The 19064-nt window shown below is 40.7% G+C and overlaps 1 protein-coding gene across 4 annotated transcripts in view; it reads right to left on the bottom strand.

Annotated features, from left to right (window-relative positions):
• astn1 (astrotactin 1) overlaps nt 1–19064 on the bottom strand; it is a 1815355-nt gene that overhangs the window by 47475 nt on the left and 1748816 nt on the right. For all 4 annotated transcript variants that reach the window (XM_052011000.1, XM_052011002.1, XM_052011001.1 and 1 more), the window contains one exon: nt 1174–1309. In XM_052011000.1, the coding sequence (XP_051866960.1) occupies nt 1174–1309 (136 nt within the window). The remainder of the gene's footprint in view (nt 1–1173; nt 1310–19064) is intronic.

Raw genomic sequence — 19064 nt, 5'->3', positions numbered from 1 at the left:
CGTTGGAAAGGGTGCAGAGGAGATTTACCAGGATGCTGCCTGGTTTCGAGAGTATGCATTATGAGGAGAGACTAAGGGAGCTAGGGCTTTACTCTTTGGAGAGAAAGAGGATGAGAGGAGACATGATAGAGGTGTACAAAATATTAAGAGGAATAGATAGAGTAGACAGCCAGTGCCTCTTTCCCAGGACACTAATACTCAATACAAGAGAGCATGGCTTTAAAATAATGTGTGGGAAGTTCAAGGGAGATATCAGAGGAAGGTTTTTTACTCAGAGAGTGGTTGGGGCACAGAATGTGCTGCCTGGGGCAGTGGTGGACGCAGGTACATTGGTCAAATTCAAGAGATTACTAGGTAAGCATATGGAAGAATTTTAAATAGAGGGATATGTGGGAGGAAGGGGTTAGATAGTCCTAGGCAAGGTTTAAAGGTCGGCACAACATTGTGGGCTGAAGGGCCTGTATTGTGCTGTACTGTTCTATGTTCTATATTATTGAAATAGTGAGAGAGTGCAGAGCAGTGAGGAGCAGAGGGATCTGCGTGCCCTAATGCATGTCTCACAAAAGGCTGAGTGATGCAGCTGGTAGAGCTACTGCCTCACAGCTCCAGTGACCAGGGTTCAATCTGGACCTCCTGTGTTGTCTGTGTAGAGTTTGCATGTTCTCCCTGTGCCCAAGTTGGTTTCCCCTGGGTGCTCAACTTTCCTCCTACATTCCAAAGACATGCAGGTTGGTAGATTAATTGGCCACTATAAGTTACCCCTAGTGTGTAGGTGAGTGCTAGAGTTTGCAGGGAGTTGATGAGAATGTGGGGAGAATAAAAAAATGGGATTTATTAGGATTAGTGTAAATGTTTGGTTAATGGTTAGCATGGACTCTGGGCTGAAGGGCCTGTTTCCATGCTGCATCTCTCCATGATGCCATGACTCTAAGAGAATATAGGTACAAATAATCAGAGAACTGATTGGACATTATCTTTTATTTCTACGGGAATTGCATACAGAAGTGTTTCTGTGCTGTATCTCTCTCTGACACTGCAGCCTGAACTTGACCCATTTAACCATTGTGTTTTTCCTCAGTTTTCTGACTGTAGACTTCATTGTCCCCTCCTCTTCCCTCTCAGGTAAATTGTGCAAAAGAATCACTTGTTAGAATGTGCTCAGAATCTACTCACATGTATGTAGTATCAGGCTCAAGGCATCTGATTATTAATGATATCGAGCTTGACACCATGTCAGGAACTTTCCCCAACATCACACAAGGGGTCTTGGATCCAGAAGCAATGTCATCTACGAAACTCAGCACAGATTCTGCAGAGAGAGAGGGACAGTGAAGGATTAAAAAAATTTAGTCAAGTCATCAATCTGAGATAAATGTGTTAACAGACAATGGTATGGTTAATAGCCCCTGGCACTGTTCATTCCAATGTTTCTACTGAACATTATGGTCACTGAAGAGGCAACAAATTAACATGAAGGAGGTTATGCACTAAATATTATTTGTGGAGAGTTAGCAGTCTAAATTCTTCCACCGTATATTGAAGGTAAGTATTAAAATAATGAACCCCATCGATCCTAGTTTCCATGGGACTATGTTTCAAAATAGCTGGGAGATGCCTTGACCAGTTTGATGATCTGTATAGTTATCTGCTCATAGGAATGTGCCAGAAATAGTTAAACAATTCACTTCTAACTGCTACATCTTTAGGGTTGTAAAAGACCAGTGACAAAGAGGTCAAAGAGAGGGAGTATGGCAGAGGACTGAAACGGAAACTGATAAGGATCTCTGGTTTGGAGGGAGTGAAGGGACAAGCACGTGCATGGGCTTCCCAATAATAATTAAGCATGTAAAGGATGCAGAGTCACGTGTTACTATGTGTTCAATGGGTCTCTCCAAAAGGGGACAAATCCAAACTCCTGTGCGTGCCTCTGGCACAACAGAGACCATGGCAAACAATCACTCAGTTCTACTCTCAGCCTTTCAAATTGAATCTGTCCATGGGCCAGATGGTAGTGAGCTGGAGAAATTTGCAGGTACAAGGAACAGGAAGGCTTAAACAGTTGATGAAATACAAGATTTCTTCAATCAATTTGTCACTTTAGTAGAAAGCCTCAATCCTGGCCGCAGACTTACATGAGTTCCTACATTCCAGAATGCGACCCTTTTAAGTTAGCTTGAAGACATTAGGTATCATCTCACTCGATGGCCAATTGGTGAGAACTTTGCAGAATCACCTACAGCCAAACTACTTGCAACACCTGATCCAAAAGTGAGCAAGTTATTTACTGTGTTTGCATCTTCCCCTATCTGTTAATGAGAACAATATGCACAGACTCCATGCAAAAACAATAATGCTTCACACACTGTTGATTCTCTTTGATGCAACAGTAGACTATTGTGTTACTCAGGTTGGCTTACATCAGATGTGAACGTGGATCAAGAAATTGGCCATAAATTCTGTTCTCCACTTGAAAATAATGGCACAGCGATAGTAATTCAATAATCAATGCAGGGTAACATTATTATTTCAAGGTTTTGATATTTGACGTTCTTCTAGCATCAAATATTGGTGAACCATCACCAGCTGCAAATCATCTACTAAAAGTCTTTGTTTCCTTACATTTTGAAAGAAGGATTTGTTTCAGCAGTGATAATTGGCTCTGCCTACGTTTAACTACATTACTTAAATACAACAAGGGCTGAAGTCAATTTGATACAGCTGACAGTTGTTCAGGGATGGCTTTTGAATCTCAGGTGATTTGAATACATTTGACCAAAACTACCATCTGCAGACAACATTCCACAGTCCTATTTACAGGATTAAAATCAGAAATAGCTGGAAGTACTCAACAGGTCAGGCAGTACCTGCAGAGAGAGAAATGGTCGATCAAGTTTTAAACTGCAGAGAAGGGAGGGAGGGATCCAGGGAGCAGAAGGAATGTCTGCAATAGAGTGGAAAGACTGAATGATACATAAAGAATCTTTATTTCTTCCTGTCATATGTCCCACTCTGCCAGTCGTTCACACTTCTACTTCTCAATTCTGTTTGTCCTTCCACCCCTTTGTATCATGACTCCTTGAACCTCCTATTTTTACCAATAGTCAGAAACTCAGAGCTGAAGCCCTTTTAGGGAAATTATTACAGTGGACTGTGGAAATCTAATCGGTTCTTAATGAATCCTTCATAGAATTTGTCAAAGACTGGAAAAGTAATTGATGAAAATATTAAATCAAGGGATGTAACATCTTCTACCTCAAATTTTTGTTACCACAGGAACTATTCTTCCAATAATCACTTTCATTGTAGACCTAATGTGCAATTTTACCAATCAGTTATTTCGAATCTTCATTGAGAAAGTATTATCTCATATTGTGCTTTGAATTGTAGTTATCATGCCTTATTAAGAAAGGAATATTAAAGCTCCTTAATATCTTTTTCTTCATTATACCACAACAAAGGCTGTACAATATAAAACAGATTTTCATTGGTTTTAAAGTGTAATCGTATATACTGAGAACTTGAAAGGCATGACAAGATGGTCATCACCTTGTTTTCTGTGTCCGTTTTCAAGGCAGAAACAAACTCTCCACTGAAAATAAAAAAAAACTGCAGGTGCTGAAATTCTGAAATAAAAACAGGAAATGCAAGAAACAAACAGGTCAGGTAGCATCAGTAGACAGAGAAACAGAGTTAATGTTTCAGGTTGAAGACCTTCCATTGAAATGGGGGGGGCGGGGGGGGAGAGAAAACAAGAGGGTGAGGAAGGGATGGATAGGGCAAAAGGAATATATCTGTTAAGGTGAGGACAGGGTTGCAATGGTTAATAAACTGTTGATAAAGCCGTTTGGTTGACAGATTAATGAGGGCAGTTGGAGAGGGAGAGAGAAAACAAAAGGAGGGACATGTAGAAATTGGCAAATGCAGGTCAGAGCTGTAGGAAATGCCCAGCAGCTCAGGTTGTGCGCGCGCGCGTGTGTGTGTGTGTGTGTGTGTGTGTGTGTGTGTGTGTGTGTGTGTGTGTGTGTGTGTGTGTGTGTGTGTGTGAGAGAGAGAGAGAGAGAGAGAGAGAGAGAGAGAGAGAGAGAGAGAGAGAACACCAATATTGCAGTGAGATGATGTACTGAAGAACTGGCTAGTTCTGATACAAACAGAGAAGTAAGTTACCTGAAATTGCTGAATTTGATATTGAGTCTGGAAGGTTGCAACATACACAGAGAGCAGGCAAGGTGATATTCCTCAGGTTTATGGCCTCATTGGAATAGTTTGGGAAGCCACAGACAGATATGTCTGAGGGAGAGTGGGACAGAAAATTGCAATGTCAGGCAACTGAAAATACAGGGTGTTCCCTGCAAAATAAACACAGGTGCTCTGCAAAGCAATAACCCAATCTGCATTTGGTTTCTCCAGTGCTGAGGAGTCGACATTATTGACACCAAATCCAATGCATGAGATTGGAAGGAGTTCAAATGATTCACTGCTTCATTTGATAGGGCTGTTTGGGTTCCTGGATGGTGGGAAGTTGTATGGGAAAGTGCTGCGAGAGGGGCCATGACTTGTGGAGATGAAAGTGTGGCCAAGGTAATCTTGATGGAATTGTCCCTTTGGAATGCTGAATAAAGAAGGGAAGGAAAGATGGGTCTGGTGGTGGAATCTCACTGAAGCTGGAAGAAATTGCAAAGGATGATCCATTGAATGTGGAGGGTGATGGGGTGGAAAATGAGGACATGGGTTAGTTCAGAAGTGCAAGAAATAGGTGAGATTCTCTCAATTAGAGGGGCAGTCACAGTTCAGGGAAAAGGATACCTTTCAAAGATATCTATGTGGAAATCTCATCATTAGAGTAGATCGAGGGAAGAACTGGAAGAATTGGAATGGAGCCCTTACAGAAAGCATGGTGGGAGGAAGTCATGTCACAATAGCTATGGGATTCTATGGGTTTATGATAGATTTTCTTACTGACCTATCCCTGAGATGGAGACCGAGAGATCCAGAAGGGTCAGAAGAGTCAGAGGTGGACCACTAGTTCTGCATGATTGCAGGAAACAGGACCGAACAGTTATCAATGTATCAGAAAAAGAGTTGAGGAATGAGTGGGAATGAGACAAGGACTGTTCTAATCTTGACAAAACTAGGATTTCAACTGGCTATAAAAATATTCAATCAAAACCCAGACGAATGGAGATTAACATGGCTATTAGTTTGTATTCAAAAGATTTTCTACACATTACCTTACCAAGTGTGACATTGCTAAATTCCTCAAAGCAATAGAGGAACCAGTATCATACTGAAGCACAGATGATAATTGCAACACAACTGCAAGTAAAATTTTGCAGTTCATCATGTAACTTATGTCATTGTTTGGACTCACTGGTTTCCTACAGTCATAGAATTCTGTGATCCTAGACACATGCAAAAGGACATTTATAATAATGATACCAAAATTAAGGAGCTAGTCCTCAATAAATAACATTAAAACAGATTATAAATCATTACCCCATTATTGTTTGTGGAAATTTGCTGGATACAAATTGTCGTGCATGAGTTTGACTTCTGTACTTCTTACTTTTAAAAAGTGATGGCAGTTAGAGGTATTTCATTGCTTGTGAAACACTTTGGGATATCCTGAGACAAAGAAAGGTGCTACACAAATGCAAATCTTTCTTGCTTTATAACCATCAGAAAAGATTTTGTGTTGCTTTTCTTATGGCCTAGTCCAACACTTTAAACATGGAACATTCTGCTTTCTCTGAACTTGTGTGTGTGTGCGCTTCTGTGTGTGTGTCTCTATGTGTGTGTCTGTGTGCGTGTGTCTATGTGAGGGTGTGTGTGTGTGTGTGTGTGTGTGTGTGTGTGTGTGTGTGTGTGTGTGTGTGTGTGTGTGTGTGTGTGTGTGTGTGGGTATTTCTACTTTGATCCTGTTGGACAGCCTTATAATGTGCCTGCTTCCCAAACAATTTAATACTGTCATAGATAGCTTAAACCAAATGTCAATGGAACTAAGCATTTGGAGTCTCAATGGGTGAGTAGTCTGTGTGCAGCCTTGTAAAACAAAAACTTTGTATAGATTTATGTCTGCTGTGTCTCAGTGCATTCACAAAGACATTATGGGTTATTGGGGTAGATGAAGAGCAAATGACAGCCATGGCATAGTAGTTAACATTTTAAGTTTTTGAGTACGAAGGCTGTGACTTTAAGTTCCATATCAGAAACTTGAGTACAGATATTTAGGCTTGTTCACCAAATCATTAATGGGGAGAGTGTTGTCCCATTTTCAGAGGTGGCATTCATCTTAGGTCCCTTCTGCTCTCTCAGGCCAAAATGATCTCACAGCACTTGGAGAGTTACACCCTGATCTTTTGACCAAGATTTGTGCCTTAAATCAACATCAGTAAAGCAGATTAGCCAACCGTTATTTCTACGCTGCTTGAGGAACTTACTACTTAGAAACTGGCTGGCACTTCTCTGCAACACTATAAGAACTACACTTTAAAAGAATCTCATTGCCTGTAAAGCACATGAAATGATGGAAGTTAATAAATGAATGCAAGCTTTGCTTTAATTACCTGGAATCAGAAACTTAATTTTTTAAGCAATGTTGAGAACTTGTTACATAAAAGTTCAGAGATCTGAAGTGTGAACTTCATTTCTCCTTTCATGGATGGCCTCTGACTCGGCGACTGTTTCCAGAATATTCTGTTTCTCTGTCAGATTCCCAGCACCCACTGTATTTTGCTTCTGGAGCATAGGTGCATTTAAAGGGAAGTTAGGTATGTACTGACTAGAAATAAGTAGAAGGAGTTAGGTGAAAGGTACAATGGTAGAATGAATGCACCATAAACACAGGTGCAGTTCAATTGAATTGTAGGTCCTGTTACTCTGTTGAAATTTCTCTGTCAAGCTTTCAGTTACTTCACTGTGAGGCTGAACTACCAATAATCATTCACACAAAGTGCCTAATAGTCAAGATTTCAAAAAGACCAGCCGACGGGAAAATATAATCTCAACCTTTGTAATTTTCTGCAAAATCATTTTCATACACAGTTAAATGAATTATGATTTAAGCTCAGCCAAAGAAATGGCACAAATATTTGGCCACATGAAAATCCCATGAAAGTTATGCAAAGATGTGAATCCAGTGGATTTCACTGTAAATTAGTTGTAGATGCATTTGCGAATTTGATAATATCTACATTAATAGGAACTAACCAACAAGAACTGGTTTGCTACTGATTTAAAGACAAAGTTACACTTAGAGTCGTCAGCCCACCATGTCCATGCTGAATTTTTTGCCTGCCCTCCCTAATCCCATTTTCCCACATTAGGACTGTATCCACCTATCCCTTGCTTATTCAAGTATCTGTCAAAAAACATCTGATATGTAATAATTGCAACTGATTCCACCACCACCTCCTCTGGCAGCACGTTCCAGATATCAACCACTCACAGTGTAAAAGACCACTCAGATCCCCTTCAAAACTCCTTCCTCTCACCTTAAATCTATGCCCTCTTGTTTTTGATACTCCAATCACAGGAAAGAAGATTCTGACCATCTAACCTATCTATATCTCTCATAAACTTATACACTTCCATCAGGTCACCCCTCAGCCTCCTTTGCTCCAGGGAAAACAAGCCCAGCTGATCCAATCTTTTTCACAACTAAAATCCTCCAATCCAGGCATCATCCTGGTGAGCAACAGATAAACATAAGGATACTGGATCAGAGGTTAAAATCCCAGAAGAGGAATGAAGGACGTGATGTGGCAAAAATAAGTCAGCTTTTCTTTTATGTTTAATTATACATAATTGTGAATTCCATAAAATTCAACATTATGGTGACATCAAATTACATCCAAATGGCTCTGCAAACACTTCCAATTCTAACTTTATATCTCTGAGCTTCATAAACACAGAGTCATACAACATAGAAACTTCAGTCAACTGTGCCCACGCCAACCATCACCTGATTAAAATATAACACTGTGAGGCATATATTTATTGTGTGATCTACCTCTTAAATTGCATCAACCATGGTGTGTAACCTTTATATACCAAGTATTACATGTTATTCTCTGCTTTAAAAAATAATTACCAAGCTATTTAACTCATAAGTGTCAGTAAGAGCTTTCATTCCAAAGGCACTGAATGATAGTCAGGAATTAATAGATTACATAGGCTAACCTTTTCACAAGCTCCACCACAGACTAATGAAAAGGTTTACTGCTTGTTGAAGCAAATCCTTGCTGTGTTCATTGGTCACTTTCCAAATTACCTGGGGGAGAGTGCCAGCTGGAGATCACACGCACAGAACAGCTTGTAATCATGTGCTTTCTTCACTCAGTTTGCAGTTGCTTACACCTTCAAATAAAACAGCATTTTGGGTTAAAAGAACTGACCTAATGCCCTTAACGTATCCTGGCTCTGACTACCAGCTTCAATCAGAACATTTACCAACACCATCAAGCAGCTGGGAAAGTGCTTTGCACCTCTTTATAGAAAACACACTGTTCCCTTTAAGGAAATACATCAATGAGGCAAAACAAATAAACGTTTTCTTACATTTAACCAAAGACTCCAGAAATTGCACAGTACACCTGCTTTCTTTCTCTCACTAATCTTCTCCTATTATGGAGGCATGTTGAGGCTAAACTTGTCCTCACCTGTGCATACATTGCTCCACTTTCAACAAGTGCTGCTGAAGAGCAATTGGCAATAGCAATCCAACTTGTCTTCCTGCATTTTTACTGACAGCAGTGCATTGCCCCTGTTGGCTGCCCAGTTAAAGTCCTTCCCCACATCGCAGGATCAATCCGAAGACATTACTGGTCTGAACCAAAACAAATAGCCATCAACAAACCCAATTCTTCGAAAAAACTGCATCCTTTATACTTAAAAGCCAACATACTCTAGTTGAGTTCTTTTTCAAAGGGGTCACAAAGAAGATTTCACTCCTGCATTTCAATGAAAGTGTTCTTTTCAAATGCTCTTTGTTGTCTCATGTCTCAGTAGGGGAAATGATCCTGAACTTCTGGCACCAGTTTGGCTGATAACAATCGCCTTTACTCCCACACAGTGTGTGAAGTGTCATATTATTTTTCAGTTACTTACGCTGTTGCAGACTGGGTTGACACTGTGCTTGCATGCATGTGCTTTTCACCTTGAAAGCTGGGGTTCAAATCTAGTCTATTCGAGAAGAAGAAAAGTTTTCTCGGTGTATGTGACTAGATTGCAAGGTGAAGGCAAAAGGCCCTCCTTGAAAAGCACCTGGAACAGGGAGTTAATGCAAAGAATGGATTGGCACAGTGGCTCAGCAGGTAGTGTGGGTATCTCAAAGTCTGATCCTGACCTCCACTGCTTTCTGTGTGGAGTTTGCACGTCCCTGTGACTGCTTGGGTTCCCTCTCAGTGCTCTGGTTTTCTCCCATGTCCCAAAAAGCAAGCTGGTTAGTAGGACCGCTGTAAATTGACCCCAGGGCAGGTGTGTGATGGGAAAATCTAAGTGAGTAAACGAGAATGGGTCATACAGGCTCTTTCTCCTTCGTAAGAGAATGTGACTTCAGCACCTCAAGCCTCTGTCACATGGTTACATCAGACAATCAAATAACCTTTAAATTATCAGGTCAGGGGAGGGTTCAGGGAAAAGGACGGTGTTAATATTGTTCTGAAACAAATGATAGGGAAGTGAAGAGGCTAATTATCAGACATGCTGTATCAGGCACTATAGGTAAAGAGAAAACTAAAGGATGTAAACCATTTAAATCAGAAAAGACAAATAAGAACTGTAAGGATAAAACATCAGAGAAGAGTTTGTGATACAAATGCAAGTTCTTTATATATGTTCTAAGAACGAAACTGAACAAAGTTAACTTGGACTGTGGGTACCGCTGATCAGCTATTGCAAGATGATTGATTATACCAGATCTAATGATCTAATGATCTGATGATCTAATTATACCAGATACTAAGGACTATGGGAAAGTGGTATGAGGAGTAATTGACAAAGAGAATATAATGAGAAACGGGCTGAAAGTGGAGGCTATGTGAAGAAACATGACAGGATTTAAGGCTCCGGGGTATTGCCCATGTGTCCCCCAACAGCAGCTATGAAGCTGGTGAATGCATTAAAGAAGAAATCAGATACAAATTTTAGAAAAAGTAGGGCACCTGTAATGGGAAGTTTTAACTTTTATATAGATTCTGAAAATACTAGTCCAAGTCTGAAATGTAATGAGTTTCTGGAATATATTGGGACAGTTTTCTGTGACAATATTTCCTTGATCAAGCAGGGAGCCAGTCACATTAGATTTCATTATGGGGCAGATTTAATTAACAGCCTTATGGAATTTATAGCAGCAAACAGATTTCTGACTGTGTTCAATGTGGTGTTCAAAATGGAAAAAAAGTGAAACACTGACATTGTAGAATTAAATAGGATTGCCTTCCATTTGATGAGACAGAGAGAGTCCACAGTGAACTGGATACATCTGCATTTGGGTAAAAACCACAGGGCAGCAGTGAGAGGTGCTCAAAGATTGTGCCATAAAGAAAGTTTGGATGCTTAAGGAACAAAAGTTTATAAACTGGTCGTCAAACTTAAAAGCCATGGTCAAATAAGGAGGAAATGGACAACATGATGCAAACTGAAAAAACACTGGAGAAAACCTCAACACTACTAGCGACAGGGAGAGAAATAAAACAAAACGGCAAAAGGGTACTGATAGACAGTAAAAAGTACATTAAATGAAATGCAAGGGAAATCCAAACCAAAACAAAAGATAAGGAAATGGTATAGATATTGAATGGCATATGGAATTTGTGTCAATATTTATAGTAAGGAAAAAGGTAGAATCCTGAGCATCCAACGGAAACTAATATTAGTCCGGAGGAAAGGACTCATCAAAATTAGTTTAAGTAAAATAACAGCGATGCAGGAAATAATGACACTCTTAAAGAGGGACAAATCCCAAGAACCAAATGATATCCATTCTGCAATATTAAAGGAAATCAGTGAGACCTAACTCTGATCTTCCAAACTTATACAGTCATAGAGTCATAGAGCAAGACAGCACAGATGTAGGTCCTTTGGCCCAACAAGTCCAGGCCGACTACGGTGCCCACCCAGCTAGCTCCAATTTCCTGTGGTCTGCCCATATCACTCTAAACCCTGCCCCTCCTTGTACCTATCCAAGTGCTTCTTAAATGATAGTATTGTACCTGCCTCAACCACTTCCTCTGGGAGCTCATTTCATAGACTCACCACCCTCTGTGTGAAAAAGTTGCCCCTCAGGTCCCTTTTAAATCTTTCCCCTCTCACCCTAAATCTATACCCCCTAGTTTTGGACTCCCCTGCCTGGGAATAGAGATTGTTACTGTCCACCTTATCTATGCCTCTCTTAATTTTAAACACTTCTAAAAGGTCTCCCCTCATTCTCCTGTTCCAAGGAACAAAGACCTAGCCTGGCCAACCTCTCCCTATAACTCAGACTTCTCACCATTTAGCAGCACCCTGCCCACACCCCCAACTCCCCTCCCCCCCCAACACCCCCCACCCCTGGATTGGAAAGATGTGCCTGTCACTCTGCTATTTATGAGAGGTGAGTTGGCAAAATTGGAAATGTAGAGCAGGTAGCCTAACATCTATCATTGTGAAATTATTACAGTGTATACTTAAGTACAGAGCGACCGAATGACTTGAACATTTTCAGCTAATCAAAGAGAGCCAAGATAGATTTGTAAAGGGTTGATCTTGCCTAACAATTCTAACTGAAGAGATGGCTACAGTGGAAAGGGAAACGTCTATGGATCTTGGATATATGAACTTTCAGAATGTATCTTTCTAAAGTTCCTCATAAGAAGCTGTTAATTAAAGTCAAAACTCATGCAACGATAGCAATTATTGACGTGGCAAGGAAATTGGCAGGGAGTTTCTGATTGCTATAGAAGTAAATACAAAAACCACTGTTGAAATCTCTTTAAGAGGCAGATGGGCCTCATTATAGAATTACAGTATAATATAGCAGAGGAAACTATTAGCTAAACACGACTGGGTCAAATCTTTGGCAGAACTATCCAATTCATCCTACTGTTAGCCCACACTCTGTAACTTTCCATTCAGATATTTATGCCTTTGCTTTTGAATGTTATTGTTGAATATGGTAGTGTTAGTTATATTTCTATGGATAAGACTCTCACCTCTGTGTCAAAGAAGTTGTGGGATGAAATGCCACTCTAGAAACTATTGCACAAAAATCTAGGCTGACACTCCAATGCAGTTCTGAGGAAATGCTTCACTATTAGAGGCACAGTGTTCCCAGTGAGATATTAAGCTATGACCCTCTCAGGTATAGAGTTGTGTACATCCAAGCCCAGGTGTGTATCCTGCATCAAAGTTGCACTGATTTGTTCATGTTGCCTCTTCTCATTCTTCCTGCCACATTTTAAATTTCTCATTATTAAACTTAAACCTCCTGATTTCTCCCTATTTCACTTGGCTTAATAAGCTTTTATGCACAGTTTTTCTGTCCTTCACCTGATTTACTACATTTCTGAGTTGAATGCACTGCGAACTATGATCTGTATATCCAAGTCCCAATCATTAATATTTGCCAAAAAAGCAGTGGTTCTACCTGGGGAAAATTGAAACACCGAACGCTTCCCTTATGTCTAAAAACATTTGCCTCTACCATTTTTCTATAAAGTATAGAAAAATAGTTAATTGCCATTTTTTATTTCATAGCCTTTAATTTCCTGAATAAGCCTCTTCAAATTTTCTAAAACATAACCGTGCCTTACTTTCATCAACTCTGACTGTTACTTCATCAAAGAATTACATCTAAATATTTTAACACAATTCACCATGAAGAAATCCCTGCTTTCTTTTATTCCTAAATGCCCAAGTCTGCCAGATTATTGTCTCTCAAAGTTTTTCCACTATTCGGCTACTTGGTCTGTACTTGCCAAATTTATCACCCTCCAGTACAGGCCTCATACTTAAGAAGGAGTCTGTGGCCAGAACTCAGATACACAGAGACATAAAGCACGAAAACAGGCCCTTCAACCCACTGAGTCTGCACTATCCATAAACTATCCATTTATGCTAATCCTACATTAATTCCATTTCTTTTTATTCTCTCCACTATCTTATAAACTCCCCCCATATTCTACCACTCATCTACACACAAGGGGCAATTTACAGTCACCAATCTACCTGCCAATTCGCATATCTTTGGGATGTGGGAGGAAACCGGAGCACCTGGGGAAAACCCACGTGGAGACAGGGAGAATGTGCAAACTCCACACAGACAGGACCAGAGGTCAGGATTGAACCTATGTCTTTGGAACTGTGAGACAGTGGTTCTACCAGCTGCTCCATTATGCTGCCTGAATCGTAATTGTCATCTAAACCTGTAAACTATACCTGTAATCTAAACCTTTATTTTTGTCTAAAATTGTCATCTATACCTGTAATCTAAACCTTTATTTTCCTTAGTAACCTGGAAACAATTCTATGCAGACCAGGTGAGTTTTCTACACAGTGAACTTCTAATCTTCTTCTCAATATCATCTCCTCCTTTACTACAGCATTGCTTCCCATTTACACTTCATACATGTCCTCAGCCTCCTTTTCAGTCCCATTATTTGTTTGACTAGCTCCATAATATTTTGGGTTTGCAAAAACTTTTTGCCTTCCTTTTCATGTTAACTACTATTCTGTTCTTATACATTCCCTTTGTTCTTATTTGATTACTTCGACCTTCTCCATATTGACTCACCTCCTGACTCTCTGAAGCCATACACTGGGAGGTCATTGGAATACATTCCAATGGCCTAGGTAAGTGCAACTCCACCAATGTTCAAGAAGCTTGCTGAAAAACAGGAGAAAGCAGGCCACTGCATCCTGTCCACCATCCTAAACACACAATTTCTTCATCATCTGTGCAACACATATCATCCAAAGATAAACTGCAGTAACTCTTCAACATTCTTGCAGCAGCATCTCCAAAACCTGTAATCCCTACCACCTAGGCTAATGTATCCCCTGACTGGAAATATATCAGTCAGCTATAAGGCAGTCACTGGGGTAGAACTGCACGAGAACAGGCAAATGCACAGAGAAATCAGCCACTAAGTGAATGCGTAAGGACAATTAGTTGCCACTTCTATGCATGCTGTAGTTATAAATTTTGTTAGCTGTATTTATTTTGTGATACCTGAATTGAAATCAGCAATACGTATTGACTGACATCACAATCCACCCACTCTACACATCAAAGATACAAATTATGAGGAGCAGGCCCTTTGTTCCCTCAAGCCTGCTCAACCACCTAATGTTAAAGGCCGAACTAACTGTCACCTTAACCCTGTGTTCCCATCCAACCACAGTAACCTTTCACTCTCTTACTTATTAAGTATTTGTTTACCTGTGCATTAAGTATATTCAAAGACAGCAAAGTAAAAGAGTTCCAAAGACTTACAAACCCCTGAAAGAATGGTGTTTACTTCTCTCTGTTTTACCCTGATCCCAGAACAGAAGACATCTACTCCAGATGTAGTTACACCAATACTCTATACAACTGAAGCATAACCTTGCTACTTCTGTCTTCAATTTGCCTCAAAGTAAATGATAACCTTCTGTTTGATATCCTCATACTTTAAGTACCTGCTACTAGCCTTTTGTGATTTCATTCTCCAGGACTAGGTCCTGCATCATTTTCTCTCTTTTAAGACCAGTTGAGAAAGTTCCATGCTAGGTGCTGATCTAGAAAGTTCTCTGATATGTGCTGATCTAGAAAGTTCTCTGATATGCACTGATCTAGAAAGTTCTCTGATAGGCACTGATCTAGAAAGTTCTCTGCTAGGCATCAATCTAAAGAGTCCTCTTGTACACATTTCAGTAATTCCTTCACCTCTTTGATCTGGTGGACAGAGTCGCCTGCAAAGCGGTATTAAATCTGGAAGATCTCCATGATCAATATTTGTTCCCACTGGAATAATTACACACTTGTTTGATTTATTAGGAGCTTTGTTTCTATGCAGGATTACAGAAAATGGAGGATAGGATGGGAAGATTATTATCTGGAGCCAGGGAATTACAGGCCAATGAGCCTTACATCAATGGTGGGAAAGTTACTGGAGGGGATTCTGAGAGACAGGATTTATTTGCATCTGGAAAGGCAAGGACTGATTAGGATAGTCAGCATGGCTTTGTTCAAGGGAGATCATACCTTGCAAATTTGAGTTTTTTTGAAGAGGTGACCTAGAGTATTGATGAGGGCAGGGCAGTAGACATTGTCTACATGGACTTTAGCATGGCCTTTGACAAGGTCCCGCATAGTAGGCTGGTCTAGAAAATTAGATCACATGAGATCCAGGGTAAGATAGCAAATTGGATGCAAAATTGGCTTGGTGGTAGGAGACAGAGTCCAGTGATAGTCCAGTGTTGCTTTTCAGATTGAAGACATGTAACCTGTGGTGTACTGCAGTGATCAATGCTGGGTCCTTTATTGCTCTTATGTACATTAATGATTTGGAAGGGAATGTAGGTGGCATAAGTAGTAGGTTTGCATATGACACTAAAGTTGGTGGTATAGTGGACAATGAAGAAGGATGTCCAAGGATATAACAGGACGAAGATCAACTGGGAAAATAGGCAAGGTAATGGCTGATGGAATTTAACTCAGACAAGTGCAGAATGATTCATTTTGTGAAGTTAAACCAGATCAGGACATGCACTATGAATGGCAGGACCCTGGGGAGTGTTATTTAACAGTGAGTCCTTGGGGTGCAAGTACTCAGAAAATGACGACACATGTAGACAGAGTGGTGAAGAAGGCACATGGTATGCTTGCCTTCATCAGCCAAGGCATCGGGTATAGGAGTTGGGACATCATGTTACATTTGTACAAGTTATTGGTTAGGGAGCACTTGGAGTACTGTGTGCAGTTTTGGTTACCACGCTATAGGAAAGATGTGATTAAGTAAGAGAAGGTGTAGCAAAGATTAACAGGAATATTGCCCTGACTGGAGGGAGTAAGTTTTAAGGCATGACTAGATAGACTGGGTCTGTTTTCTCTGGAGCAAAGGAGGATGAGGGATGACATTATCAAAGTTTATAAAATTATGAGGGGCATAAACAAGGTAGATAGTCACAGTCCTTTCCCCAGAGTAGGGGAGTCTAAAACTAGAGGGCATAGGTTTAAGGTGTGAGGGAAAGATTTAAAGGGGACCTGAAGGGCAAGTTTTTCACCCAGAGGATGGTGGGTATATGGAATGAGCTGCTAGAGGAGGTGATAAAGATGGGTACAATTACAACATTTAAAAGACAAAAGGTGCATGGATATGAAAGGTTCAGAAAGACATGTGCTAAATGCAGACAAATGGGTTTAGCATAGATAGGCATCTTGGTCTACATGGATGAGCTGGTCCGAAGGGCCTGTTCCGAACTGCATAACTATGAATTTACTTGTCAGATTAAGTGATGTTATATGATATTGGTATTGGTTCACTATTGTCACTTGTACCGAGGTACAGTGAAAGACTTGTCTTGTATACTGTTCGTACAGATCAATTCATTACACAGTGCATTGAGGTAGTACACGGTAAAAACAATAACAGAATACAGAGTGAAGTGTCACAGCTACAGGGAAGTGCATTGCAGGTAGACAATAAGGTGCAACGTCAAACAAGGTATATTGTATCAGGGGACTGTTCAATAGTCTTATCACCATGGGTTAGAAGCTGTCCTTGAGCCTGGTGGTATGTGCCCTCAGGCTCCTGTATCTTCTGCCTGATGGGCGAGGAGAGAAAAGAGAATGACCCGGGTGGGTGGGGTCTTTGATTATGCTGGCTGCTTCACCAAGGCAGCGAGAGGTGTAGACAGAGACCATGGAGGGGAGGCTGGTTTCTGTGATGTGCTGGGCTGTGTCCACAACTCTCTGCAGTTTCTTGCAGTCCTGGGCAGAGTTGCTATACCAAGCCATAATGCATCCAGATATGATGCTTTCTGTGGTGTAATGATAAAAGTTGGTGAGTGTCAAAGGGGTCATGCCAAATTTCTTTAGCTTCCTGAGGAAGTAGAGGCGCTGGTGAGCTTTCTTGGCCGTGGCATCTACGTGGTTGGACCAAGACAGGCTATTGATGATGTTCACTCCTCAGAACTTGAAGCTCTCAATCCTCTCAACCTCAGCACCATTGATGTAGACAGGTACATTGATGTACATTGATGTACACTGCCCCCTTTCCTGAAGTCAATGGCCAGCTCTTTCGTTTTGCTGACATTGAGGGAAGGGTTGTTGTCATGATACCATGTCAGTAAGCTCTCTATCTCCTTCCTGTACTCCAAATCATTATTATTTGAGATATGGCCTACTATGGTGGTATCATTTGCAAACTTATAGATGGAGTCAGAGCAGAATCTGGCCATGCAGTCATGAGTATATAGGAAGTAGAGTAGAGGGCTGAGGACACAGCCTTGTGGGGCACCAGTGTTGAGAATAATCGTGCTGGAGGTGTTGCTGCCTATCCTCACTGACTGTGGTCTGTTGGTCAGAAAGTCAAGGATCCAGTTACAGAGGGAGGTGTTGAGTCCCAGGTCTTGGAGTTTGGTGATGAGTTTGCTTGGGATTATAGTATTGAAGGCAGAGCTGTAGTCAATAAGCAATAGTCTAATGTAGGTGTCTTTACTGTCCAGATGCTCCAGGTGTTTCCTTTTATTTTCAAAGAACTAATAATAACAATACCGAATTTTTGAAGGGCAGCTTGTGTTTGAAAATGCAAAATAGGTGAGAACAAGTGTTTGCTTAAATTATTCCAGTTCTTATTGACATCGTGGTTCTCTCAGCTGTGCTACTGCACCAATACTTTTCTCAATCTCTCTCAATGCAATGTTGCATCTCACCTCCCACAACCTGTGAGAGTAGGGATTATCCTCAGAACTAATGGGAAACTGTTCTATCTATGGTGACTACACTCCAGAACCAAGCCAACTCAACATCAGTAGTTGAGCTGCAGTGCTCAGGAGCCTGGGTGACGTCCCTAGTGCAGCAGTAAGAAGTGGCAGAGGTCAACAGTAGTAGACTGGAATGATCCTGAGGCCAGGAAACTGAGAGTGATGGTGACCCTGACCTAGACAGGCAGTCCAGGAACACGGGTGAGCTTATTTTTGAGGTTGCAGGTGGTCATAGACCTCAGTGAGGACAAAGAATGTAATTTGAGCATTGTCCCTTTAAGTGGATGGTATCAGGGGAAATATAGTCAATAAAATCTGTTCTGTGAGAAGTAATTTCAGAGGCTGAAATTTTAACTAGAAATTGATTTTCTATGTTGCACTGTTGTTGGTGCCATGCCAGTGAAGAAATGTTACAGAACACAAAACCCTTTTCCCAATATTGATGGCTGTGCCTTTAGCTGCCTTGGCCCTAAGCTGTGAAATTCTCTCCCTAAACATCTCTGTGGTCTACCTCCCCTCTACCTTAAGATGTGCCATTAGATGTACCAACTTGACAAAGATCCTATCCTTATATTTCCTTGTGTAGTTGGTGCCAAAACTACTTTCTGTTACTTTGCTGCATTAAAGGTAGGAAACATTATTGACTAAAAAATGCAAGCCCTTGAAATGCAGTTACTGTAGTTCTGAGTAATCTACAATTTCCACCAAAATCAATTTCCACAAACAAGAAACACTAAAGGATTTTCTACACAGTACTTAGCAAGTACAGGATATCTTGCGGCACTGGCAACATTTGCTCCTCTACTGAGTTATGTAAGCATTTTTTAATACTTAAAATATGAATGTAGATATTTGCATAATTAAATTTGGCACTGTGATGCTCGTGAGCAGTTAAAGCAAAATGCAAATATCGGATACACAATGCGTGTTGGCAATGATGTTTATTCAAAAGCTGTAAACTAATTGATTTGGGATTATGAGCTACTCAGTGACTCAGTGGATAAAAGCAGTAACTCCGAGCCATGGAGTCAGCCAATCTTAGCTGGGCAGCAGTTTAGGCTACTTCATTTAGGTTGAAGCAAGGTCAAGAACAGTTAGTAGAACCATTCCTTCATTTACCG

The sequence above is a fragment of the Pristis pectinata genome, chromosome 3 (assembly GCF_009764475.1).
Source record: "Pristis pectinata isolate sPriPec2 chromosome 3, sPriPec2.1.pri, whole genome shotgun sequence".
NCBI classification, from domain to species: domain Eukaryota; kingdom Metazoa; phylum Chordata; class Chondrichthyes; order Rhinopristiformes; family Pristidae; genus Pristis; species Pristis pectinata.
The sequence above is the reverse complement of the archived record's forward strand: the minus strand, read 5'-3'. Positions and strand labels throughout refer to the sequence as shown.